Source organism: Lacerta agilis, chromosome 14, assembly GCF_009819535.1.
Source record: "Lacerta agilis isolate rLacAgi1 chromosome 14, rLacAgi1.pri, whole genome shotgun sequence".
Lineage (NCBI taxonomy): Eukaryota > Metazoa > Chordata > Lepidosauria > Squamata > Lacertidae > Lacerta > Lacerta agilis.
In genome coordinates this window covers 20,320,588-20,341,547 of record NC_046325.1, presented here as the reverse complement: position 1 = coordinate 20,341,547, position 20,960 = coordinate 20,320,588, and the positions used below count along the sequence as shown (strand labels likewise).

The window sequence follows — 20,960 nt, the reverse complement described above, 5'->3', positions numbered from 1 at the left end:
GTCTGTTGTTTGCAGGCTCCTCCTTTTTTCCTTTTATATATAACATGCTGAAAGTGGTGAACTTGGCTTCATGGAGGTTCTGGGAAAGGAAAGGCACCGTAAAGCTCAAGGCACAGTAAAACACTGTGGTTGAGCCCTCATTTCAGTGGCAGACAGGGAATTTCAAGATGTCTTTATAAAGGGAGAACCATTTCAACAACATCTTGCCTCTAAAATTATTTATAAATTAGTAGGCATCTGTAGAGCTCTAGTGCAGCTACAGACTGGGATATAGCTCACAGAACAACATATCTGTTGTATTACACAATTTAAAAAAAAATCAAGGTTTTTTTCCTCTTAGTTGTTCCCTATTGTTCAGCTGAGGCTTCATTACAATGATGTAACACTTGGGGAGAAAGATGCAGCCCAGCAACCCAGAGCTGGAAGCTAAAATAGAGAAGATCTCAACAGCAACAATATATTTTCCTTTGGTGCTCAGATAGGTTGGAACAAAGGACAGCCACACACTGCAAAATACCAACATGCTGAAAGTGATAAACTTGGCCTCATTGAAAGTGTCAGGTAACTTTCTGGCAAAGAAAGCCAGACTGAAGCAGGTAAGTGCCAGGAAACCCATGTAGCCCAAGACACAGTAAAACATGATAGTGGAGCCTTCATTACATTCTAATAAAATTTCATCATTCATGGAATGAGCGTCAGTATGTGGAAATGGGGGAGAGGTTTCCCACCATACAACACAAAGCCCTGTTTGGATAAGTGAGCAAGAAAGAACAAGGGAGGTGGACAATCTTTTCCCCACCCACTTCCTCATCCTGGATCCTGGTTTGGTAGCCATGAAAGCCAGAACCACAGTCACCGTTTTTGACAGTAGACAAGAAACAGCCACTGAGAAGATGATGCCAAAGGCAGTTTGTCGGAAGAGACACGTCACTCTCTGAGGTTGGCCAATGAATATCAAAGCACACAGGAAGCAGAGCAGAAGGGAGATGAGGAGAGTGTAGGTGAGCTCCCTGTTGTTGGCTTTCACAATGGGGGTGTCATGGTGCTTCATGAAAATCCCTAGCACTAGAGCTGTGATCAATGAACATGTGAGAGCACCAATGGCTAAGATGATCCCCAAAGGTTCCTCATATGACAAGAAGTGTATACGCTTGGGAATGCATGCATTTTTATCCTCGTTTGGATAATAATCTTCTTGGCATTGAAAGCAGTCAGGCATATCTGAAAAAGGAAGAACTGTTGTGGTATCTATAATGCCAATTTGTTTTTTAAAAAAGATTTATATGGGATCTTGTGTTTTTTATATATATATAAAGTGACCCAAAATTGAATAAATATCCCATATGAACTTGTATGTGTCTGCTTGGAGTTATTCCCTTTATGAAATAACATCTTCCCAAGCTTCCTCTTATTGCTGGCTGCCTTGAAGTGTTTTAGGGAGAGGTCTAGGTTCAGGAAACTTCTTCTTTCCAAATGCAGCCCAGTTGATATTGGATGGAAGAGTCAGGAGCCCCCTCAGCTTGCACTGGATAAGGGCCAGCAATGAAAAGCACTGACCTATTAATATCAAGCCAGTGTAGCGCTGCGGTGTTGCAGAATTGGTGCAAACTTTTGTTATGCTGTCATAGAGGATTGGATTATCAGTTATCTTATTGCAAATCATTAATTACAGTTAAATTAAGTGTTGAGCTATTACCCAATGGGACTGGAACCTCACATCCTCTAGCTATCTCTTTCCTTACCTGAGGACTCAGTCCCCACAAACCCCACAGAGCTCAGCATCCTCCTAGATCGCTTTTGTCTGGATGGACTGTGCCTTTTAACAATGATAATGCCTCTTGCTAGCCTGGATTGAGAGGGAAGGGAGGTGTGTGAAAGTGCATGAATTTATCTTTAGTGTAGCTGGAATGTTGTCTATTGTATTAAGGCAAGAGTCATAATTTGATCCATCTACTTTTATATCTGGATACATGCCTGAAAATCTGTTCATAGGAATATGAGGCCCTTGGGCTTAACATTTTCGCCACTCTGGTTTTAACCATTGTGCTATTGTCTGTTGTCTCATTCTGCAGTAGGTATGGGTAACCTTTTGGCCTCCAGGCGTTCCTGAACTACAACTCCCATCATCCCATGCCATTTACATGAATGCTGGGGCTGATGGCAATTGTAGTTCAGCAATATCTGGAGAGCCAGAGGTTCCCCACACCTATTCCAATTATCTGTTGAGATTACTTTTTGATGTTGAGGCCTGCATGCATTATTCTCTGAATTATGTACAACTTATTTGATAACGCTGTGTGCAACTAATCTTACCTCTCTCATTTGATATCTTATTTTCTGGACACAGAATGCAGTCATAACAGCAAGACAGCTGTCCTTCCTTCTTTTTCTTGCTATAACCTGAATGGCAGTGATCGTTGCATAGAGAAAGGGGCTGCACCTAATCCATAAGTGAAAGGGAAGAATGTGAATTTTGTGTGGCATTCTGTCATTGTTAATTAAGAATAGGGGAAGATCTTCAGAAAAGGATGCCCATTTTCTTAAAAAAATATGCATTACTAACAGTGATAATTTTGTTTTATTTCATTTCATTTTCCAGTGGGTTTCCTCAGGGAAAGCAGTGAGAGAAAAATGAAAATATTTTATTAAAATAAAAGCCAAACCACTCAGACATGGATTTCGAAATCCCAGACCTGTGCCTAGAAAGCATGACACAAAAAAGAAGTGTGGATGAGCCCAATGCCTCTGTAATAATAATAATAATATTTATTATTTGTACCCCGCCCATCTGGCTGGATTTCCCCAGCCACTCTGGGCGGCTTCCAACAGAAACCAAATACAACAATATCAAACATTAAAAACTTCCCTAAAAAGGGCTGCCTTCAGGTTTTTTCTGAATGTCAGGTAGTTGTTTATTTCCCTGACCTGTGATGGGAGGGCGTTCCACAGGGCGGGCGCCACTACCGAGAAGGCCCTCTGCCTGGTTCCCTGTAGTTTTGCTTCTCGCAGTGAGGGAACAGACAGAAGGCCCTCGGCGCTGGATCTCAGTGTCCGGGCTGAATGATGGGGGTGGAGACGCTCCTTCAGGTATACAGGACCGAGGCCGTTTAGGGCTTTAAAGGTCAGCACCAACACTTTGAATTGTGCTCGGAAACGTACTGGGAGCCAATGCAGATCTCTCAGGACCGGTGTTATGTGGTCTCGGCGGCCACTCCCAGTCACCAGTCTAGCTGCCGCATTTTGGATTAATTGCAGTTTCCGGGTCACCTTCAAAGGCAGCCCCACATAGAGCGCATTGCAGTAGTCCAAGCGGGAGATAACCAGAGCATGCACCACTTTGGTGAGACAGTCCGCGGGCAGGTAGGGTCTCAGCCTGCGTACCAGGTGGAGCTGGTAGACAGCTGCCCTGGATACAGAATTAACCTGCGCTTCCATGGACAGCTGTGAGTCCAAAATGACTCCCAGGCTGCGCACCTGGTCCTTCAGGGGCACAGTTACCCCATTCAGGACCAGGGAATCCTCCACACCTGCCCTCCTCCTGTCCCCCAAGAACAGTACTTCTGTCTTGTCAGGATTCAACCTCAATCTGTTAGCCGCCATCCATCCTCCAACCGCCTCCAGGCACTCACACAGGACCTTCACGGCCTTCACTGGTTCTGATTTGAAAGAGAGGTAGAGCTGGGTATCATCCGCATACTGATGAACACCCAGCCCAAACCCCCTGATGATCTCTCCCAGCGGCTTCATATAGATATTAAAAAGCATGGGGGAGAGGACAGAACCCTGAGGCACCCCACAAGTGAGAGCCCAGGGGTCTGAACACTCATCCCCCACCACCACTTTCTGAACACGGCCCAGGAGGAAGGAGCGGAACCACTGTATAACAGTGCCTCCAGCTCCCAACCCCTCTAGCCGGTCTAGAAGGATGTTATGGTCGATGGTGTCAAAGGCCGCTGAGAGATCCAGCAGAACTAGGAAACAGCTCTCACCTTTGTCCCTAGCCCGCCGGAGATCATCGACCAGCGCGACCAAGGCGGTTTCAGTCCCATGGTGAGGCCTGAATCCCGATTGGAAGGGATCCAAATGGTCCGCTTCTTCCAGGCGTGCCTGGAGTTGTTCAGCAACCACCCTCTCAATCACCTTGCCCAAGAATGGTAGATTTGAGACTGGGCGATAGTTGGCCATATTGGCCGGGTCTAAAGATGTTTTTTTAAGAAGCGGTTTAATGACCGCCTCTTTCAGCGGGGCTGGGAAGGCTCCCTCACAGAGGGAAGCATTCACCACCCCGCGCAGCCCATCGCCCAGCCCCTCCCGGCTAGCTTTTATAAGCCAGGATGGGCAAGGATCAAGGAGACAGGTGGTTGGTTTCACTCGTCCAAGCAGCCTGTCCACATCCTCGGAGGTAACAGACTGAAATTGATCCCACGCAACTGGACTAGACAGGACTCTGGCACTCTCCCACCCTGGCCCTGCTCCCACGGTGGAGTCTATCTCTTTCCGAATCTGAGCGATTTTATCTGCAAAAAACTTTGCAAACGCATTGCAGGAGATCTTGGGGTCCCTACCAGGCCCCGATGACGAAGGTGGCTCCGATAGATTCCGAACCACCTGAAAGAGTCTCCTGCTGCTATTTTCCGCAGATGCAATAGAGGCGGTGAAGAAAGTCTTCTTCGCCGTCGCTATCGCCACTTGGTAGGCTCGACGTTGAGCTCTAACCTGTGTTCGGTCGGATTCAGAATGGGTTTTCTGCCACCGGCGCTCTAGCCGTCTCAACGATTGTTTCATCGCCCTCAGCTCCGGGGAAAACCACGGGGCTGTCCGGGCTCCATGCAACCGGAGAGGGCGCTTCGGAGCCAAACAGTCAATAGCCCTGGTTAGCTCCACATTCCAGCGGGCCACCAGGGAATTGGCTGAAAGGCCATCAACATGGGATAAAGTATCCCCTACCACTCTCTGGAAACCATTTGGATCCATTAAGTGGCGGGGGCGGACCATCCGAATTGGTCCCACCTCCCTGCAGAGGGGAAGGGTTGCGGAGAAGTCCAGTTGTACCAGGAAGTGATCTGACCATGGCACTTCTTTAGTTTCACTTTTTTTTAATGTCAGATCACCAACATCCATAGAGGTGAATACCAGGTCTAAGGCATGTCCTCGGCTATGAGTTGGACCAGACTTATTCAGGGACAGCCCCATGGAGGCCATGCTTTCCACGAAGTCCCGAGCGGCCCCTTGTAAGGTCGTGTCGGCATGGATGTTAAAATCCCCTAGGACGACCAAACTAGGTGACTCCAGGAGAACATCTGCCACGACCTGAAGCAGCTCGGGCAGGGAATCCTTGGTGCAGCGGGGAGGTCGGTACACCAAAAGGAATCCTGTACTGCCCCTATTGCCCAACTTCCAGAACATGCACTCAGAGAACTGGGTCTTCCCAATAGGACGCCTGGTGCAAACTAATGACTTCCTAAAAATCACTGCAACCCCCCCTCCCCGCCCAGATGGCCTGGGTTGCTGTGCGTAAGAGAAACCTGGTGGACAAGCAGCGGCAAGGACAGGCCCATCCGCTTCATCCAACCAAGTCTCTGTTACACATGCCAGGTCAAGTCCACCATCCACAATCAAGTCGTGGATGGCAGTGGTTTTATTCAACATTGACCTGGCATTGCACAGCAGCATCTTCAGGTCATGTGGGTATCCCTTGCTGAATCCAGTATCCGTCCGGTCAGGACCAGACCCGGAGGCAGGAATAGTCCTCAGACAACGACTAAACCTGCCTCCTCGGCAATGACATGGTCTGGTCTTAGCGTAACTCCTCCTCCTGCCCGTGATCACTGAGATCGGTTGTCCCAGTGCATCCCACCCTGTGGAACCTGCCCCAGCCATTTTGTTGGCCGGGACCCCCTCCCAGGCAGCCCTGACCCCACCCCTTAAGAACAAAATTAAACCTCTGTAAGGAAACTGCACAAACTGCTGTTTCTAAGTCCTACCTGGTTAAACCAGCTGTGCCACACAATGGCATCTTCATTAACAGTGAATTCTTGCTCTGGAATTGGGGTTTCAGGATCCATCTTTCCAACTTTTACTCGAGCAAAAGATTGGTTTGGGAATGTGACCCAGTTTACAATATCAAATCCACCTATTAATACTCTATTTTGATCAAAGGAAACTACATCCCCAGCAGTGTTGTTAAATGAGACTTGTTTCAGAAAGTGGTGGATCTAGATTGAAAAGGAAAACACAGATGCTTAACAAAAGGAACTTGAACCATTTTCTCTGAGATATAAATGTCAGCCACTGTGGAATGTATTGGGTCGTTGTTGTTTTATCCTGGACCTTGTCAACACCACTGAAAAGGTTTCCACACTGTCATGGGGAAAAAACATTACATTTATTCAATGTGACATCTTAGAAGATCTGCAAGCCAACACACATAATTATCCTAATCAAAATATAGTTCTGTTAGGGAAGTTACTAAGATGGGAGAAGCCATGTCTCTCTACCTCCCCTCCCTCTTCCCCCCTCCCACTCTTTGTCTGGCATGTTTCTAAGTGAAATCTCTGGTCTTGGAACAAGGGACCTCCATGCTTTGAGAACATTGGATATTTAAAGTTAACAAGTACTCAACAGTCCCCACAGCTCAGCATTCACCCTAACACACATGCAAAGCCCCCCTCTCCCAATGATCCCACACAAGGCAGTGTAAAGTGGCCAAAGAGAACCCTTAATCCAATACTGCCCCACCATCTCTTCACTTGTGTTACCGGCAGCCTATCAGCTAATTAAACAAATCAAAACCTACCCACCCCAACCATGATAAATCAACAGAATCTTCTTCTTAGTGGGAGTGGGGTGTCACAAATTTGCCCCAACTTGAGTATGAGTATGTCTTAAGTCACACTGTAACCCTTCTTTCTCTATATGATGTTACTTGTGTTAAATAATGTAAGATATCAATAGTGAAATGTTATTAATGACAACGCCATTTATGATTTAATATTTCTCACAGGCCTTACCTGCCACGGTACAATATTCTGAAGTTTCCTTCTTTCTTCTTCTGCCATTGTTATATATTTGGATCTGGATGAAAGCAGGGCATGTAAAGCATGGGCCACTGCATAGACAGCGTTATAGATACTGTAACTGTGACCAGTCATGCTCATTTCAAAAAAAGGCCCAGGAAGGTTCTCCAGACTCTCACCTCCAGTACAAATATCACCCACCACATCATCCAAAGCAGAGTTTGGGAATACACAGCCAAATGCCTGTTCCCAGAAGTCTCTGATAAAACCATCTTCCGTTGTACTGGAAGGGTTTCTGCCCTGAAGAAATTCCTTGAACCCTTGTACCTCATTGGAGTGGATTGCAAAAGATAGAGCACCATGGAGGACTTGGATATCCCAATGCCGTTGGTGAACAAATGATTTCAACTCCATCTGCGCTGTCAGGATCCAGATCCTACCTTTTGGCTTTTGTATTGTGTCGTCCACCTCTGGTAGAAATAGTACCCATCTCAAAAAGATTATGGAATCTGCTTCTCCATAGAACACCAATGCATTGGCTGTGCTGCTCATGACTCTGTTGTATATTTCAATCGCTTTTTTCATTACTTCTCCATTCTCATCGTCTTCATCAAAACTCAGACTTGAAGGGCATGTTTCTACAAAGGCTAAACAGATGCCCTTCTGGGAAAATAAGGGAAGCATGGCATGCACAAATATTTCTCTCTTATCATTGTCGTTGGCAATGAATCCAATCCATATCCATTTGAAGTGAATGAGTAACTGTAGAATCCCCATGTACTGGAGGATATCATCTGGGACCATTCGATAGGAGGAAAGGAATTCAGTTTGAAGTGTCCTCCAAGATGTAGAGCCATACAAAAGCTAAAGGTCAATTTGGAGGGAAGTAGGCAGAATTATAATTATCTTCCTTTCCTTTCCCCCCCTAACCTTACTGTTTAGAATTCCATAACCCACAAACAACCATGTGTATATAGGTTCCTGAAACTCAGGATAACACTTCATGAAACAGTTCATGGATGTTTATGCTGCCATTTATTTATTTAAAAAAACATTTCCAAACCATTAATGTTTTATCTAAGTGTTGTACACTATGTACAAAACAAATGCAGAAATAAATGAATAGTTTAATGAAGCGGCGCCTTGTATGCCTTCACCTGTCAACTCCTGCAACCAAGCTGATGCCAAACATATTGCTCTGCTTTTCTTCAGACCACATCGGCGAGGCTGAGAGGGGGCACTTTTCCTCTGGAAAGTCTAGGAACTCCAGTGGTTTGACTTCATCCTCAGAGGTGCACTCCATTGTCTCTCAAGACAGATGGATGCCAACAGTTCAATCAAGCCTTTTCATCTGTCTCTTTATTCGACCATCAGGTTACAAAAGGCATGCCTTGCTATCAAAGTCACCTGAACCTCCAGTGACAGAAATGTACCTAGGAGCACTTCAAAAATATGCACCTGTTTCTTTAGAGGGAATGCGTCCCTGTCTAGAACCTTAGAACTGCCCAACTGCCGAACCTGAGAGCCACTCGCTCAGTGTCTCCATCTTTCCAGGATTCAGTCTCAGTATATTGCTCTCATCCAATACCAATTGCTGGTAGTATAGTAGTTGTTGTTGTTGTAGTAGTAGTAGTAGTAGTAGTAATATATATGTCTGCAGAGTAAAGCCTTGCAACATTGTTGCTATTGTTATTATTGCTTTATCTAATAAGAAATTATGGTCCTAATCCTTAAATATTGGCTAATATATGTTTGCATTTACTATTTCCAGTAATTCATATTTTTCTATAGCATATTTCCTGTTGTTTCAAGTGTTTCAAGAGTTTCCTGTAGCAGTATTCATTTTATTTATTTCTCATTATTCTCTGGGAAGTGTTTTCTTCTTTGCTATCACATATAACACTATTAAAATAGAATGAAACGCTTCATAAGATGTGTTTGTGCTTCCATGATTATTTTGCCTAGGGAGAAATGATTTGTGGGTATAATAAAGAGTCCCTTCCCCATTTCAGGTCAGACTAGAAAAATGTTCTGATTAAGTTTACTACATTACTAAATGGGGGGGGGGGTAAAATGACTTGATTATGACATTCAAATGGGTCAAATTATTTCTAATTCATAACAAATGTGGCAAATAACAGTCAAGACACCAGGACAATGGGAAACTAGGAAGTCCTTATCCAAATATTGCATGCACCACCAATTAGATGTCATGTGTAGTTCCTAACAACAACAACAACAACAACAACAACAACAACAACAACAACTCTGGGTGTCTTCCACCACATATAAAACCATAATAAAATGTGAAACATTAAAAACTTCCTGATACAGGGCTGCCTTCAGATGTCTTCTGAAAGTTTTGTAGTTCTTTATCTCCTTGACATCTGATGGGAGGCCATTTCAAAACCCATGACACTGTTGGTAAAGGCTGTTCTCCAATTGGAGCGCTCGCAGGTGAGTGTTTCCCAGTTGTTGGTGTTTATACTACATATGGCATGCTATGTATCTGCATATGGCATTCATACAAATGGAAAGGTCTACATTTTTACATGAAATGTACCTATCTCTGTCTTTCAAAGATTAGGCCACATCTGGTAAAAAAGAAAAATGGTTAAAAACAACAACCGTACATTTCTAAACTCTGCACACATATCCTACCTGTGGAATCTTGTGGATTCTCAAAACATTAGCTATGTGGTGAGACGTTTCTGAGTGAAGTGCCCCAATGACTGAAAGAAGATTATCCTCGAAGTCACATTTATAGTTGGGGATAAATCTGTCTCTTGTTGAAAGAAGTTTCATTGTAGCATGATAGGTGAATGCAGCATTGGAGTAGATGTCATATATATGAAATCCCAGGGTGACATTGGGTAGGATCTTGGGGTTTTCATTGATCTCATTTATAGCAAACACGAAGGCCAGGATGTGCTGGTAGTTCTTAGTCACTGCACTATGAAAAGATTTGCATTTTGTGTTATATGCATTTTCTACACTTTGTAATAATATTTCTATTGCATCATGCACATTTCTCATTATTATTAAATTATTTATTGTTGTTGGTTTTGACCATTGCAATACTGGAGTCCAGCACTTCATAAAGTAATCCTTTTTTCAGGTGCTCAGCATTATGTTGGCATATCAAATCAACAAGTAAGGTACCATGTCACCTGGATCAAGAATGAGTTCAGAGCTGTAGTCTTCATAATTTATATTATAATGATAATTTATATTATTTTATCTACTTATTTTGGCTTCTTTCCCCTACCTTATCAGCAATATAACAAAACAGATCACAAAATTCTATTTTCAAATGCTTTTTTTGTTTGTTTTCAAATGGCATCTAAATACATTCGTATAATATAACTATTTAATGGCCATAGAAATGTGGGGCTGGAACAAATTATCCTTGGCATGATGTTGTTGAGAAGTGCCATCACAGAAAATGCTATGTTTTGTGTCCCTACCTTTATCACCTTCAGAATTGGAGTAATGTCACAAAACTATGCCTGCCTGAAGCCAAATCATAGCATTTTCCCGCTTTTGTACAACATAAAGCACATTATTGTTATCTGGAAACTTTCCAGTCTGTAGATTATTGAGACTAAAGGTGGATCCTCCTAACAGAGGGGCCATGTTGTGCTCCGCCCTGGAACATTTCCCCCAACAGGCTTGAGGGCAGCGCTTGCACACACACACACACCCCCAGCCAGTGGTGCCATGGCTGCTAATGGCCTTTAGCCAATCAGCAGCATGGCAAGCATTGGGGTTGGGGGCTTATATTCCCAACAGCGTGAAGTGGGGAACTCCTCTTGCTTCGTGTTGCCGAACACCCACCTGCCCAACCAATAATTAGGTTATCTATGGCCTTGCTTTGGACTTCGGTTGGTTTGTTTTGGAACAGGGGCTGAGTAGAAATGTTTTCCATTGTGGCAGATTGGCTGTGGCCACTTGGTTTTTGCCTAGTCCTTTGCAATTGTCACAAATTTCTAAGGTTTAGCGGTTTGGCATTGGTTTAAGAGAATATGGGGAGGAGAGGTCCGGCCATTACCTGCCCCCCCCCAGTTAAAGGGTATTCCATTAAAGGAATCCGGGGGCCTGGGTCTTCTCCGAAACCCGAGAGGGGTAAGGGCCATACCAGGACCCAGGGACTCCAGGGGTGAGCACCAGTCAATACGGATTGATGGAGCTCCCTCTGCTGATTGTTTACCCTTCCAGGCTTCCTGCAGGGCGGACAGGAGCCAGATATAGTTTGATACCAATGCCTAAGCCAATACCAGTCACACTTGTGTAATTTTTCAATAAAATTGTGGCCAAAATTTGCCAATTAACACTTAAATTTAATTCTGAGTCACTTTGTCTTTATTTCCATTGGGGAGGTGTTTTAGGGCTCAAAGCACAACTACCTGAACTAAGCTATATCCCTGTTCTGGGATTTCTAGTTTACTGGAACCTCAGGTTACATATGCTTCAGGTTACATATGCTTCAGGTTACACACTCTGCTACCCCAGAAATAATGCTTCAAGTTAAGAACTTTGCTTCAGGATAGGAACAGAAATTGTGCTTTGGCGGTGCAGCGGCAGCGGGAGGCCCCATTAGCTAAAGTGGTGCTTCAGGTTAAGAACAGTTTCCGGTTAAGAACGGACCTCCAGAACGAATTAAGTACTTAACCCAAGGTACCACTGTAAAGCCATTCTGTCATTCTCTTTCCTTCTTACGGAGATTTTATTATGAGGTAATTTCTTTTCACTGGCTCTTTCCATTCTACAAGTTTTCCATTATTCTCACTATATCAATGATATCTTCTAAGACTAAGTACTCCAATTCACCCCATTGAAGGCATCTAGCATTAATGTATAAACACTTTAATAAAGTTTCTCTTTACAAGTCTTTTCAGCACTTGTATTTTAATGTGTGATGCATTGGCCCCTCTGAATTGATTCCATGTATCCTTCTGCAGCTGCTGAACCACATTATCTCTATGTGGAATATTTCCAGGGTGTGTTCTATTGAGACTCTGTATTCAAGTTCTAAGCTTAAATATCTCCTGTCCCATAAACTGAAAAAGTACTTCAAATGCCTCTCTTTTTCTCATTTATTTGCTACTTCTGAACCATGGGGAAATATGAAAATATCAGACAGGATATCTGCTTCTGTTTTACAAAGCTAGCCCAAACCTTGTGTGAAAGATTGCTAGCAAGAGTAAGGAGGAATGTTTCAACTATGGCTATCATGCACTGAGGAGAGGATTGGACCAGAAGATTTTCAATTTCCCTTCCAACTTTATAATTCTATGGGGATGACATTAGCTGCCAGTTCAAAACTTGTAATGCTAAATGGTAGCTTCAATTTCATGAGGCAATCAGTCCAATAGGCAGCATGTGTCTATTCCAATGAACAGGAAATCTGAGACTTGGGTCCATCTTTCTGCCATTGACGGTGTTGCAACTCCAAAGTAGCAATGGAGCTGGATTACCATACCATATCAATATTAGGCAATACTACTGATGCAAAAACATCATGCTTACTAAAGCTGTGGCCCTTAACAGCTGTACTTTCTTGTCATCTTGGAGTGCGAGTCAACATGGAAATACCTTAACACATCATGCTAAAAGTTTTAGTAATGAAAATGTATCTTTCATGCACTGCTACAGAACAAATTTACCAACTCTATTGGGACCTTGTAAAATAGAAAATATCCTAGGTATACTGTAGAAAAATGTATTTTTTACATTGCTTCTTCAGATAGTTTCTGGGGAGGTTGTTGGTCAAAAGCCTTCGCACTGGAAAGGATTATGCTCTGAGAACCAATGCTTCCAAAGATGATGTCTCCAGGCTGATAATACCTGTGAAGAATATCAAACGGATCCTGCATTCCATATTTAACAACAGAAATGGCCAATATTTTGGACAGTAGGAACATATGCAATACCACTGATGCAGGCATCCTGAATACTAATCTTTAGTAGAGATCTTGCTGCCTGTCTTCAGATGTAATATAAACATCAGTGTTCCTTCATTGTCGAGCCTTGTATGTCCCTGCTCCCTAACTTTGGAGTTTAAGATCTTGCATATCAAACAGGAAACTCATGGAGCTTTATCTCTCCCGAATTCTGCTCCTTAGTTCAGAAATGTATGGGATGGTGTTATATTCATTCCAAAGTTACAGTATTTTAATTAGTTCTGTTATTGACTATGCTACTATAGCTCTCAGGGGGATTCTGCAAGCAGCAGAATCAATTGCAGTTTGTTAGCTAATTACAGGGAACTCAGATGAAAGATGTATTCTCTGGAGAATAGTGAAATAAATACATGATTGTCATCTCTGAAGGGAAGAATTATCTCTTACTCAGTTGGGTAGCCTTGAGTAACAAGAAGAAAATGGCACTAGTAGTTAAAGAAATTGATGTGGATCCAAATCTGGAGCCAAAATCAGAAACAATAGAAACTGCCTTAAACTAAGTCAGACAATTTGTACATCTAGTCCCATATTGTCTATGCTGAGTGGCATGGGTTATCCAGCTTTTCAAACAGGGGTATCTGAATCCCACCTGTAGATACCAGCATTTGAACCCGGTACCATCATTATTGTTAGCTGAAGCTCTATGGCCTATTCCCCAAATTGGTAGATGAAAGCAGTTGTGACAATATGTTGGAGTAGAGGACTGTATGCGTTCATTAGCTTGCAATGTAGTATCCAAGTTGGTCAATTGGAGTTGGTCAGAGTGGAGGACACACTACTGCAGTGTTAAAGGGACATCCCACTGTCACTCCAGTCACCTTCTGTAGCTGTAATGGAGAGGGGGCTGCAATTTAGTTCTTCACCTCAACAATAAAATATCTTGGGCTGCCCCTGCTAACTTTGCTTATGTGTTTTCTCCACACTTGATGGTTATGATTGGAGAGGGCTTGATTGAATGCAGATTGAAAAAAGATTATGGACAAATTTATCCCAGGCTTTTCCCTCCCTCCCCACCCTTTAAGGAAGGCAGGAAAATTCAAAACAAACAAACAAATAAATAAATAAATAAATAAATAAATAGTGAATTGGGATTGAGACATGAACAATTTATGAAATTCTGGTGTATTCTGACTAATTTAGTACAAGGTTATGCCTCACCGAGGGAGCAGTCCTACACACAAGAAGCTGGTATAAAACAATTTGGTGTAAGTTAAAGTGGCATAAATTTACAGCACTCCCTAACCATGCTCAGCTGTAGAGTTGTTGCTCTGCCTCAGCCTGACAGTGGGAGTAGGTTTCTATACTGGGTTGCAAGGTTATGTGACTAAGCAACACAGTATATTATGACTATCCCACACATAAAATATTACTGTAATGTCATAGGAACTTAGAAAGCAATCACACATTGAGTCAGACCACTGATCAGTTTAGCTCAGGACAGTTTACAGAAAGGTAGTAATTCTTAAAAATTTCACATGCGGTTGCTCCTCACCCTGCCAGCCATTGGTTGAACAAGATATTGAAGTACAGGTTATCTGTATGAGAAGCACTGAGCCACAGCTCACAGTTTTGATCAGAGTAAAGATGTAAGCCAGCAACTGAAGGCTGGAGGCTAAGATAGAGAAGATCTTCACAACTACCCTGTATTTCCTCTTAGAACTCAGGTAGGCTGCAATGAAGGATAACCAAACACTTCAAAATACTAACAACAAACAACAACAACAACAACAACAACAACAACAACACTTTATTACAGTCGTAGGCTAGCATAAGGAGGGAAGGGTACAATCTTTTAAAGTCATTTAAAATAAAAAAGACAAAAAAAACACTAAAATAAGTTAAAACAGAATATATATATAAGAATCCAAAAGTAGCTAAGAAAGTCTTAAAGAAGTGTTAGGAACATCAGACAAGAGTGAAAGAGAACAAAAGGTTAGTATATATAAGACCACAGATATTAGTCTACAGGGCACTCCGATATGGGTGCCCATTGCAAGGACAGGTGGAGTCCCCCCCCCAACCCCAGGCATCTCCTGAGTGGAATAATGACTCAAGACACCGTGCTATGGGATTAAAATTGGCTACAACTTTATTGTTCCAAATGGCTCAGGCATTGGGCGTTTATCCTTCCCATTCCCCAGCTGAGGATCTAGGGGACATCAAGGTTATCCAAAATGTGTGGGGATTAGGCTGGCTCTGGAGAACATATGTTCAAGCAGAGAGCCCCTCCCCCCCAAGTTTCACATTGTGGGACTTGGAGGGCTGATCTTAGAATTTTGGATTGTACAAATTCTAGTGATGGAAAAAATAGAGAGGGGGCCCAGCTGGGTACCATAGACAAGTTGTGCTATTGGTTTGGCTTCAATTAATCTGAATGCTACAGGTATATAGTGGCCACCTCTTGTTTTAAGAAATTTAAGGATTGCAGAGGAGCTTCTCTGCACAGTTTCAGTAAAATGTTTCCATTGTAGGTTCTTGCACAGAGTTTACTGATCATGCTGAAGAGACTAATCAGTCTAGTTTGCGGGCTTCTCCTTTTTTCCTTTTATATATAACATGCTGAAAGTGGTGAACTTGGCACCTGTAGTGCAGCTACAGACTGGGATAGCTCACAGAGCAACACACCTGATGTATTACACAATTTAAAAAAATCAAGGTTTTTTCCCTCTTAGTTGTTCCCTATTGTTCAGCTGAGGCTTCATTACAATGATGTAACACTTGGGGAGAAAGATGCAGCCCAGCAACCCAGAGCTGGAAGCTAAAATAGAGAAGATCTCAACAGCAACGATGTATTTTCCTTTGGTGCTCAGATAGGTTGGAACAAAGGACAGCCACACACTGCAAAATACCAACATGCTGAAAGTGATAAACTTGGCCTCATTGAAAGTGTCAGGTAACTTTCTGGCAAAGAAAGCCAGACTGAAGCAGGTAAGTGCCAGGAAACCCATGTAGCCCAAGACACAGTAAAACATGATAGTGGAGCCTTCATTACATTCTAATAAAATTTCATCATTCATGGAATGAGCGTCAGTATGTGGAAATGGGGGAGAGGTTTCCCACCATACAACACAAAGCCCTGTTTGGATAAGTGAGCAAGAAAGAACAATGGAAGTGGACAATCTTTTCCCCACCCACTTCCTCATCCTGGATCCTGGTTTGGTAGCCATGAAAGCCAGAACCACAGTCACCGTTTTTGACAGCAGACAAGAAACAGCCACTGAGAAGATGATGCCAAAGGCAGTTTGTCGGAAGAGACATGACACTTTCTGAGGCTGTCCAATGAATATCAAAGCACAAAGGAAGCAGAGCAGAAGGGAGATGAGGAGAGTGTAGGTGAGCTCCCTGTTGTTGGCTTTCACAATGGGGGTGTCATGGTGCTTCATGAAAATCCCTAGCACTAGAGCTGTGATCAATGAACATGTGAGAGCACCAACGGCTAAGATGATCCCCAAAGGTTCCTCATATGACAAGAAGTGTATATGCTTGGGAATGCATGCATTTCTATCCTCGTTTGGATAATGATCTTCTTGGCATTGAAAGCAGTCAGGCATATCTGAAAAAGGAAGAACTGTTGTGGTATCTATAATGCCAATTAGTTTAAAAAAAAGATTTATATGGGATATTGTTTTTTTTTTATAAAGTGACCCATATAATGAATAAATATAACATATGCACTATATTACACTTACTGAATATTCAATTCTGCATGTGTTGTGAAATGTATGTACAACATAACAGTTGTCACAACCATGGTTCATTACATATTCCAAAAGGATTATCACATTTCAAAGCATTTTCCAGAATATCTAGAATAATTTGTCCTATAAGTCCTAGCCCCTTCAACTCCACTAGCATGTCATGATTTGAAACTGTAACAATGTAAAGCTCATATTAATGTTATTGTGCTACTTCCAAATTGTACAAACATTTCAAATACGGAATGATCTATCTCCTCTGGTTGAATGTATCATGGACCATTTTGTCCCACCATTTTGCCCAAGAGAAAGATCATGGGTGAATGGCTGGCTGGGCCCTATTATGTTTAAGGATCCAGGCTATTAGAGGACATGGAATTGGGTTTTCTTGAGACATCCGTTCCCTTCTGTACCAGTCTCAATACTGTTTTCTACCTACTCATTCCTCTGTATCAATTTGGGATTACCCATTTATCCTTTGGGAGAAGGGCAACTGAAAGTATTTTTGGGGGGTTGGGGGGTGTTCCATAGGCATAGCCAGGATTTATTTTAGGAGTGACAGGTATTATGTTGGGAGGCAGAAATGAGTTATCTGTGACACAATTAGTCAGTTAGTTAAGTATTTTTTTACTAGATTTGCCCCCCCCACACACACACACCTATGCCCTTGGGGTGTTCCATTATTAGACTACACTTAATGCACAATGTGGTGGTTTAACTTGGTAATAGGCTCTTTTATTTTGGTCACATGCATTTGAGCAAGATTTCTGCAGTAGGTATGGTTTCCTGCAGGGCGGACAGGAGCCAGATATAGTTTGATACCAATGCCTAAGCCAATACCAGTCACACTTGTGTAATTTTTCAATAAAATTGTGGCCAAAATTTGCCAATTAACACTTAAATTTAATTCTGAGTCACTTTGTCTTTATTTCCATTGGGGAGGTGTTTTAGGGCTCAAAACACAACTACCTGAACTAAGCTATATCCCTGTTCTGGGATTTCTAGTTTACTGGAACCTCAGGTTACATATGCTTCAGGTTACATATGCTTGGGAAAGATGGAGGGCACAAGGAGAAGGGGACGACAAAGGATGAGATGGTTGGACAGTATTCTCGAAGCGACTGGCATGAGTTTGGCCAGACTGCGGGAGGCAGTGGAGGATAGGCGTGCCTGGCGTGCTCTGGTCCATGGGGTCACGAAGAGTCGGACACGACTGAACGACTGAACAACAACAACACATATGCTTCAGGTTACACACTCTGCTACCCCAGAAATAATGCTTCAAGTTCAGAACTTTGCTTCAGGATAGGAACAGAAATTGTGCTTTGGCGGTGCAGTGGCAGCGGGAGGCCCCATTAGCTAAAGTGGTGCTTCAGGTTAAGAACAGTTTCCGGTTAAGAACGGACCTCCAGAACGAATTAAGTACTTAACCCGAGGTACCACTGTAAAGCCATTCTGTCATTCTCTTTCCTTCTTACGGAGATTTTATTATGAGGTAATTTCTTTTCACTGGCTCTTTCCATTCTACAAGTTTTCCATTATTCTCACTATATCAATGATATCTTCTAAGACTAAGTACTCCAATTCACCCCATTGAAGGCATCTAGCATTAATGTATAAACACTTTAATAAAGTTTCTCTTTACAAGACTTTTCAGCACTTGTATTTTAATGTGTGATGCATTGGCCCCTCTGAATTGATTCCATGTGTCCTTCTGCAGCTGCTGAACCACATTATCTCTATGTGGAATATTTCCAGGGTGTGTTCTATTGAGACTCTGTATTCAAGTTCTAAGCTTAAATATCTCCTGTCCCATAAACTGAAAAAGTACTTCAAATGCCTCTCTTTTTCTCATTTATTTTGCTACTTCTGAATCATGGGGAAATATGAAAATATCAGACAGGATATCTGCTTCTGTTTTACAAAGCTAGCCCAAACCCTGTGTGAAAGATTGATAGCAAGAGTAAGGAGGAATGTTTCAATTATGGCTATCATGCACTGAGGAGAGGATTGGACCAGAAGATTTTCAATTTCCCTTCCAACTTTATAATTCTATGGGGATGACATTAGCTGCCAGTTCAAAACTTGTAATGCTAAATGGTAGCTTCAATTTCATGAGGCAATCAGTCCAATAGGCAGCATGTGTCTATTCCAATGAACAGGAAATCTGAGACTTGGGTCCATCTTTCTGCCATTGACGGTGTTGCAACTCCAAAGTAGCAATGGAGCTGGATTACCATACCATATCAATATTAGGCAATACTACTGATGCAAAAACATCATGCTTACTAAAGCTGTGGCCCTTAACAGCTGTACTTTCTTGTCATCTTGGAGTGCGAGTCAACATGGAAATACCTTAACACATCATGCTAAAAGTTTTAGTAATGAAAATGTATCTTTCATGCACTGCTACAGAACAAATTTGTAAAATAGAAAATATCCTAGGTATACTGTAGAAAAATGTATTTTTTACATTGCTTCTTCAGATAGTTTCTGGGGAGGTTGTTGGTCAAAAGCCTTCGCACTGGAAAGGATTATGCTCTGAGAACCAATGCTTCCAAAGATGATGTCTCCAGGCTGATAATACCTGTGAAGAATATCAAACGGATCCTGCATTCCATATTTAACAACAGAAATGGCCAATATTTTGGACAGTAGGAACATATGCAATACCACTGATGCAGGCATCCTGAATACTAATCTTTAGTAGAGATCTTGCTGCCTGTCTTCAGATGTAATATAAACATCAGTGTTCCTTCATTGTCGAGCCTTGTATGTCCCTGCTCCCTAACTTTGGAGTTTAAGATCTTGCATATCAAACAGGAAACTCATGGAGCTTTATCTCTCCCGAATTCTGCTCCTTAGTTCAGAAATGTATGGGATGGTGTTATATTCATTCCAAAGTTACAGTATTTTAATTAGTTCTGTTATTGACTATGCTACTATAGCTCTCAGGGGGATTCTGCAAGCAGCAGAATCAATTGCAGTTTGTTAGCTAATTACAGGGAACTCAGATGAAAGATGTATTCTCTGGAGAATAGTGAAATAAATACATGATTGTCATCTCTGAAGGGAAGTATTATCTCTTACTCAGTTGGGTAGCCTTGAGTAACAAGAAGAAAATGGCAATAGTAGTTAAAGAAATTGATGTGGATCCAAATCTGGAGCCAAAATCAGAAACATGAGAAGCTGCCTTAAACTAAGTCAGACAATTTGTACTTCTAGTCTCATATTGTCTATGCTGACTGGCATGGGTTATCCACCTTTTCAAACAGGGGTCTCTGAATCCCACCTGTAGATACCAGCATTTGAACCTGGTACCATCATTATTGTTAGCTGAAGCTCTATGGCCTATTCCCCAAATTGGTAGATGAAAGCAGTTGTGACAATATGTTGGAGTAGAGGACTGTATGCGTTCATTAGCTTGCAATGTAGTATCCAAGTTGGTCAATTGGAGTTGGTCAGAGTGGAGGACACACTACTGCAGTGTTAAAGGGTGATTCCACTGTCACGCCAGTCACCTTCTGTAGCTGTAATGGAGAGGGGGCTGCAATTTAGTTCTTCTCCTCAACAACAAAATATCTTGGGCTGCCCCTGCTAACTTCCCTCATGTGTTTTCTCCACACCTGATGGTTATGATTGGAGAGGGCTTGATTGAATGCAGATTGAAAAAAGATTATGGGCAAATTTATCCCAGGCTTTTCCCTCCCTCCCCACCCTTTAAGGAAGGCAGGAAAATTTAAAACATAAAAATAAATAAATAAATAAATAAATAAATAAATAAATAAATAAAATAAAATAAATAGTGAATTGGGATTGAGACATGAACAATTTATGAAATTCTGGTGTATTCTGACTAATTTAGTACAAGGTTGTGCCTCACCGAGGGAGCAATCCTACACACTAGAAGATGGTATAAAGCAATTTGGTGTAAACTAAGGTGCCATAAATTACACCACTCCCTAACCATGCTCACCTGTAGAGCTGTTGCTCTGCCTCAGCCTGACAGTGGAAGTAGTTTTCTACACAGGGTTGCAAGGTTATGTGACTGAGCAACACAGTATATTATGACTATCCCACACATAAAATATTACTGTAATGTCATAGGAACTTAGAAAGCAATCACACATTGAGTTAGATCACTGATCAGTTTAGCTCAGGACAGTTTACAGAAAGGTAGTAATTCTTAAAAATTTCACATGCGGTTGCTCCTCACCCTGCCAGCCATTGGTTGAACAAGATATTGAAGTACAGGTTATCTGTATGAGAAGCACTGAGCCACAGCT

General features: G+C 42.3%; 1 protein-coding gene across 1 annotated transcript; it reads right to left on the bottom strand.

Annotated features, from left to right (window-relative positions):
- Positions 1–319: 319 nt before the first annotated feature.
- On the bottom strand, positions 320–19,290 carry LOC117057590 (vomeronasal type-2 receptor 26-like). Its single transcript, XM_033168435.1, has 8 exons — positions 19,148–19,290; positions 12,750–12,863; positions 9,669–9,969; positions 9,427–9,434; positions 7,011–7,854; positions 5,985–6,215; positions 2,314–2,440; positions 320–1,221 (listed from the first exon to the last, which is right to left on the bottom strand). Exons 1-8 carry the CDS (start codon positions 19,288–19,290, stop codon positions 320–322), a joined length of 2,670 nt encoding a protein of 889 aa, XP_033024326.1.
- Positions 19,291–20,960: the final 1,670 nt, after the last annotated feature.

Bases quoted from the DNA above. Each gene is read 5' to 3' on its own strand.
- LOC117057590 (XM_033168435.1), bottom strand. From the start codon at position 19,290: ATGCAGGATCCGTTTGATATTCTTCACAGGTATTATCAGCCTGGAGAC. The intron at 12,864-19,147 runs GTAAAAAATACA...TATTCTTCACAG, and splicing joins AAACTATCTGAAGAAGCAAT to GTATTATCAGCCTGGAGACA. The intron at 6,216-7,010 runs GTAAGGCCTGTG...TTTTCAATCTAG, and splicing joins AGAATATTGTACCGTGGCAG to ATCCACCACTTTCTGAAACA.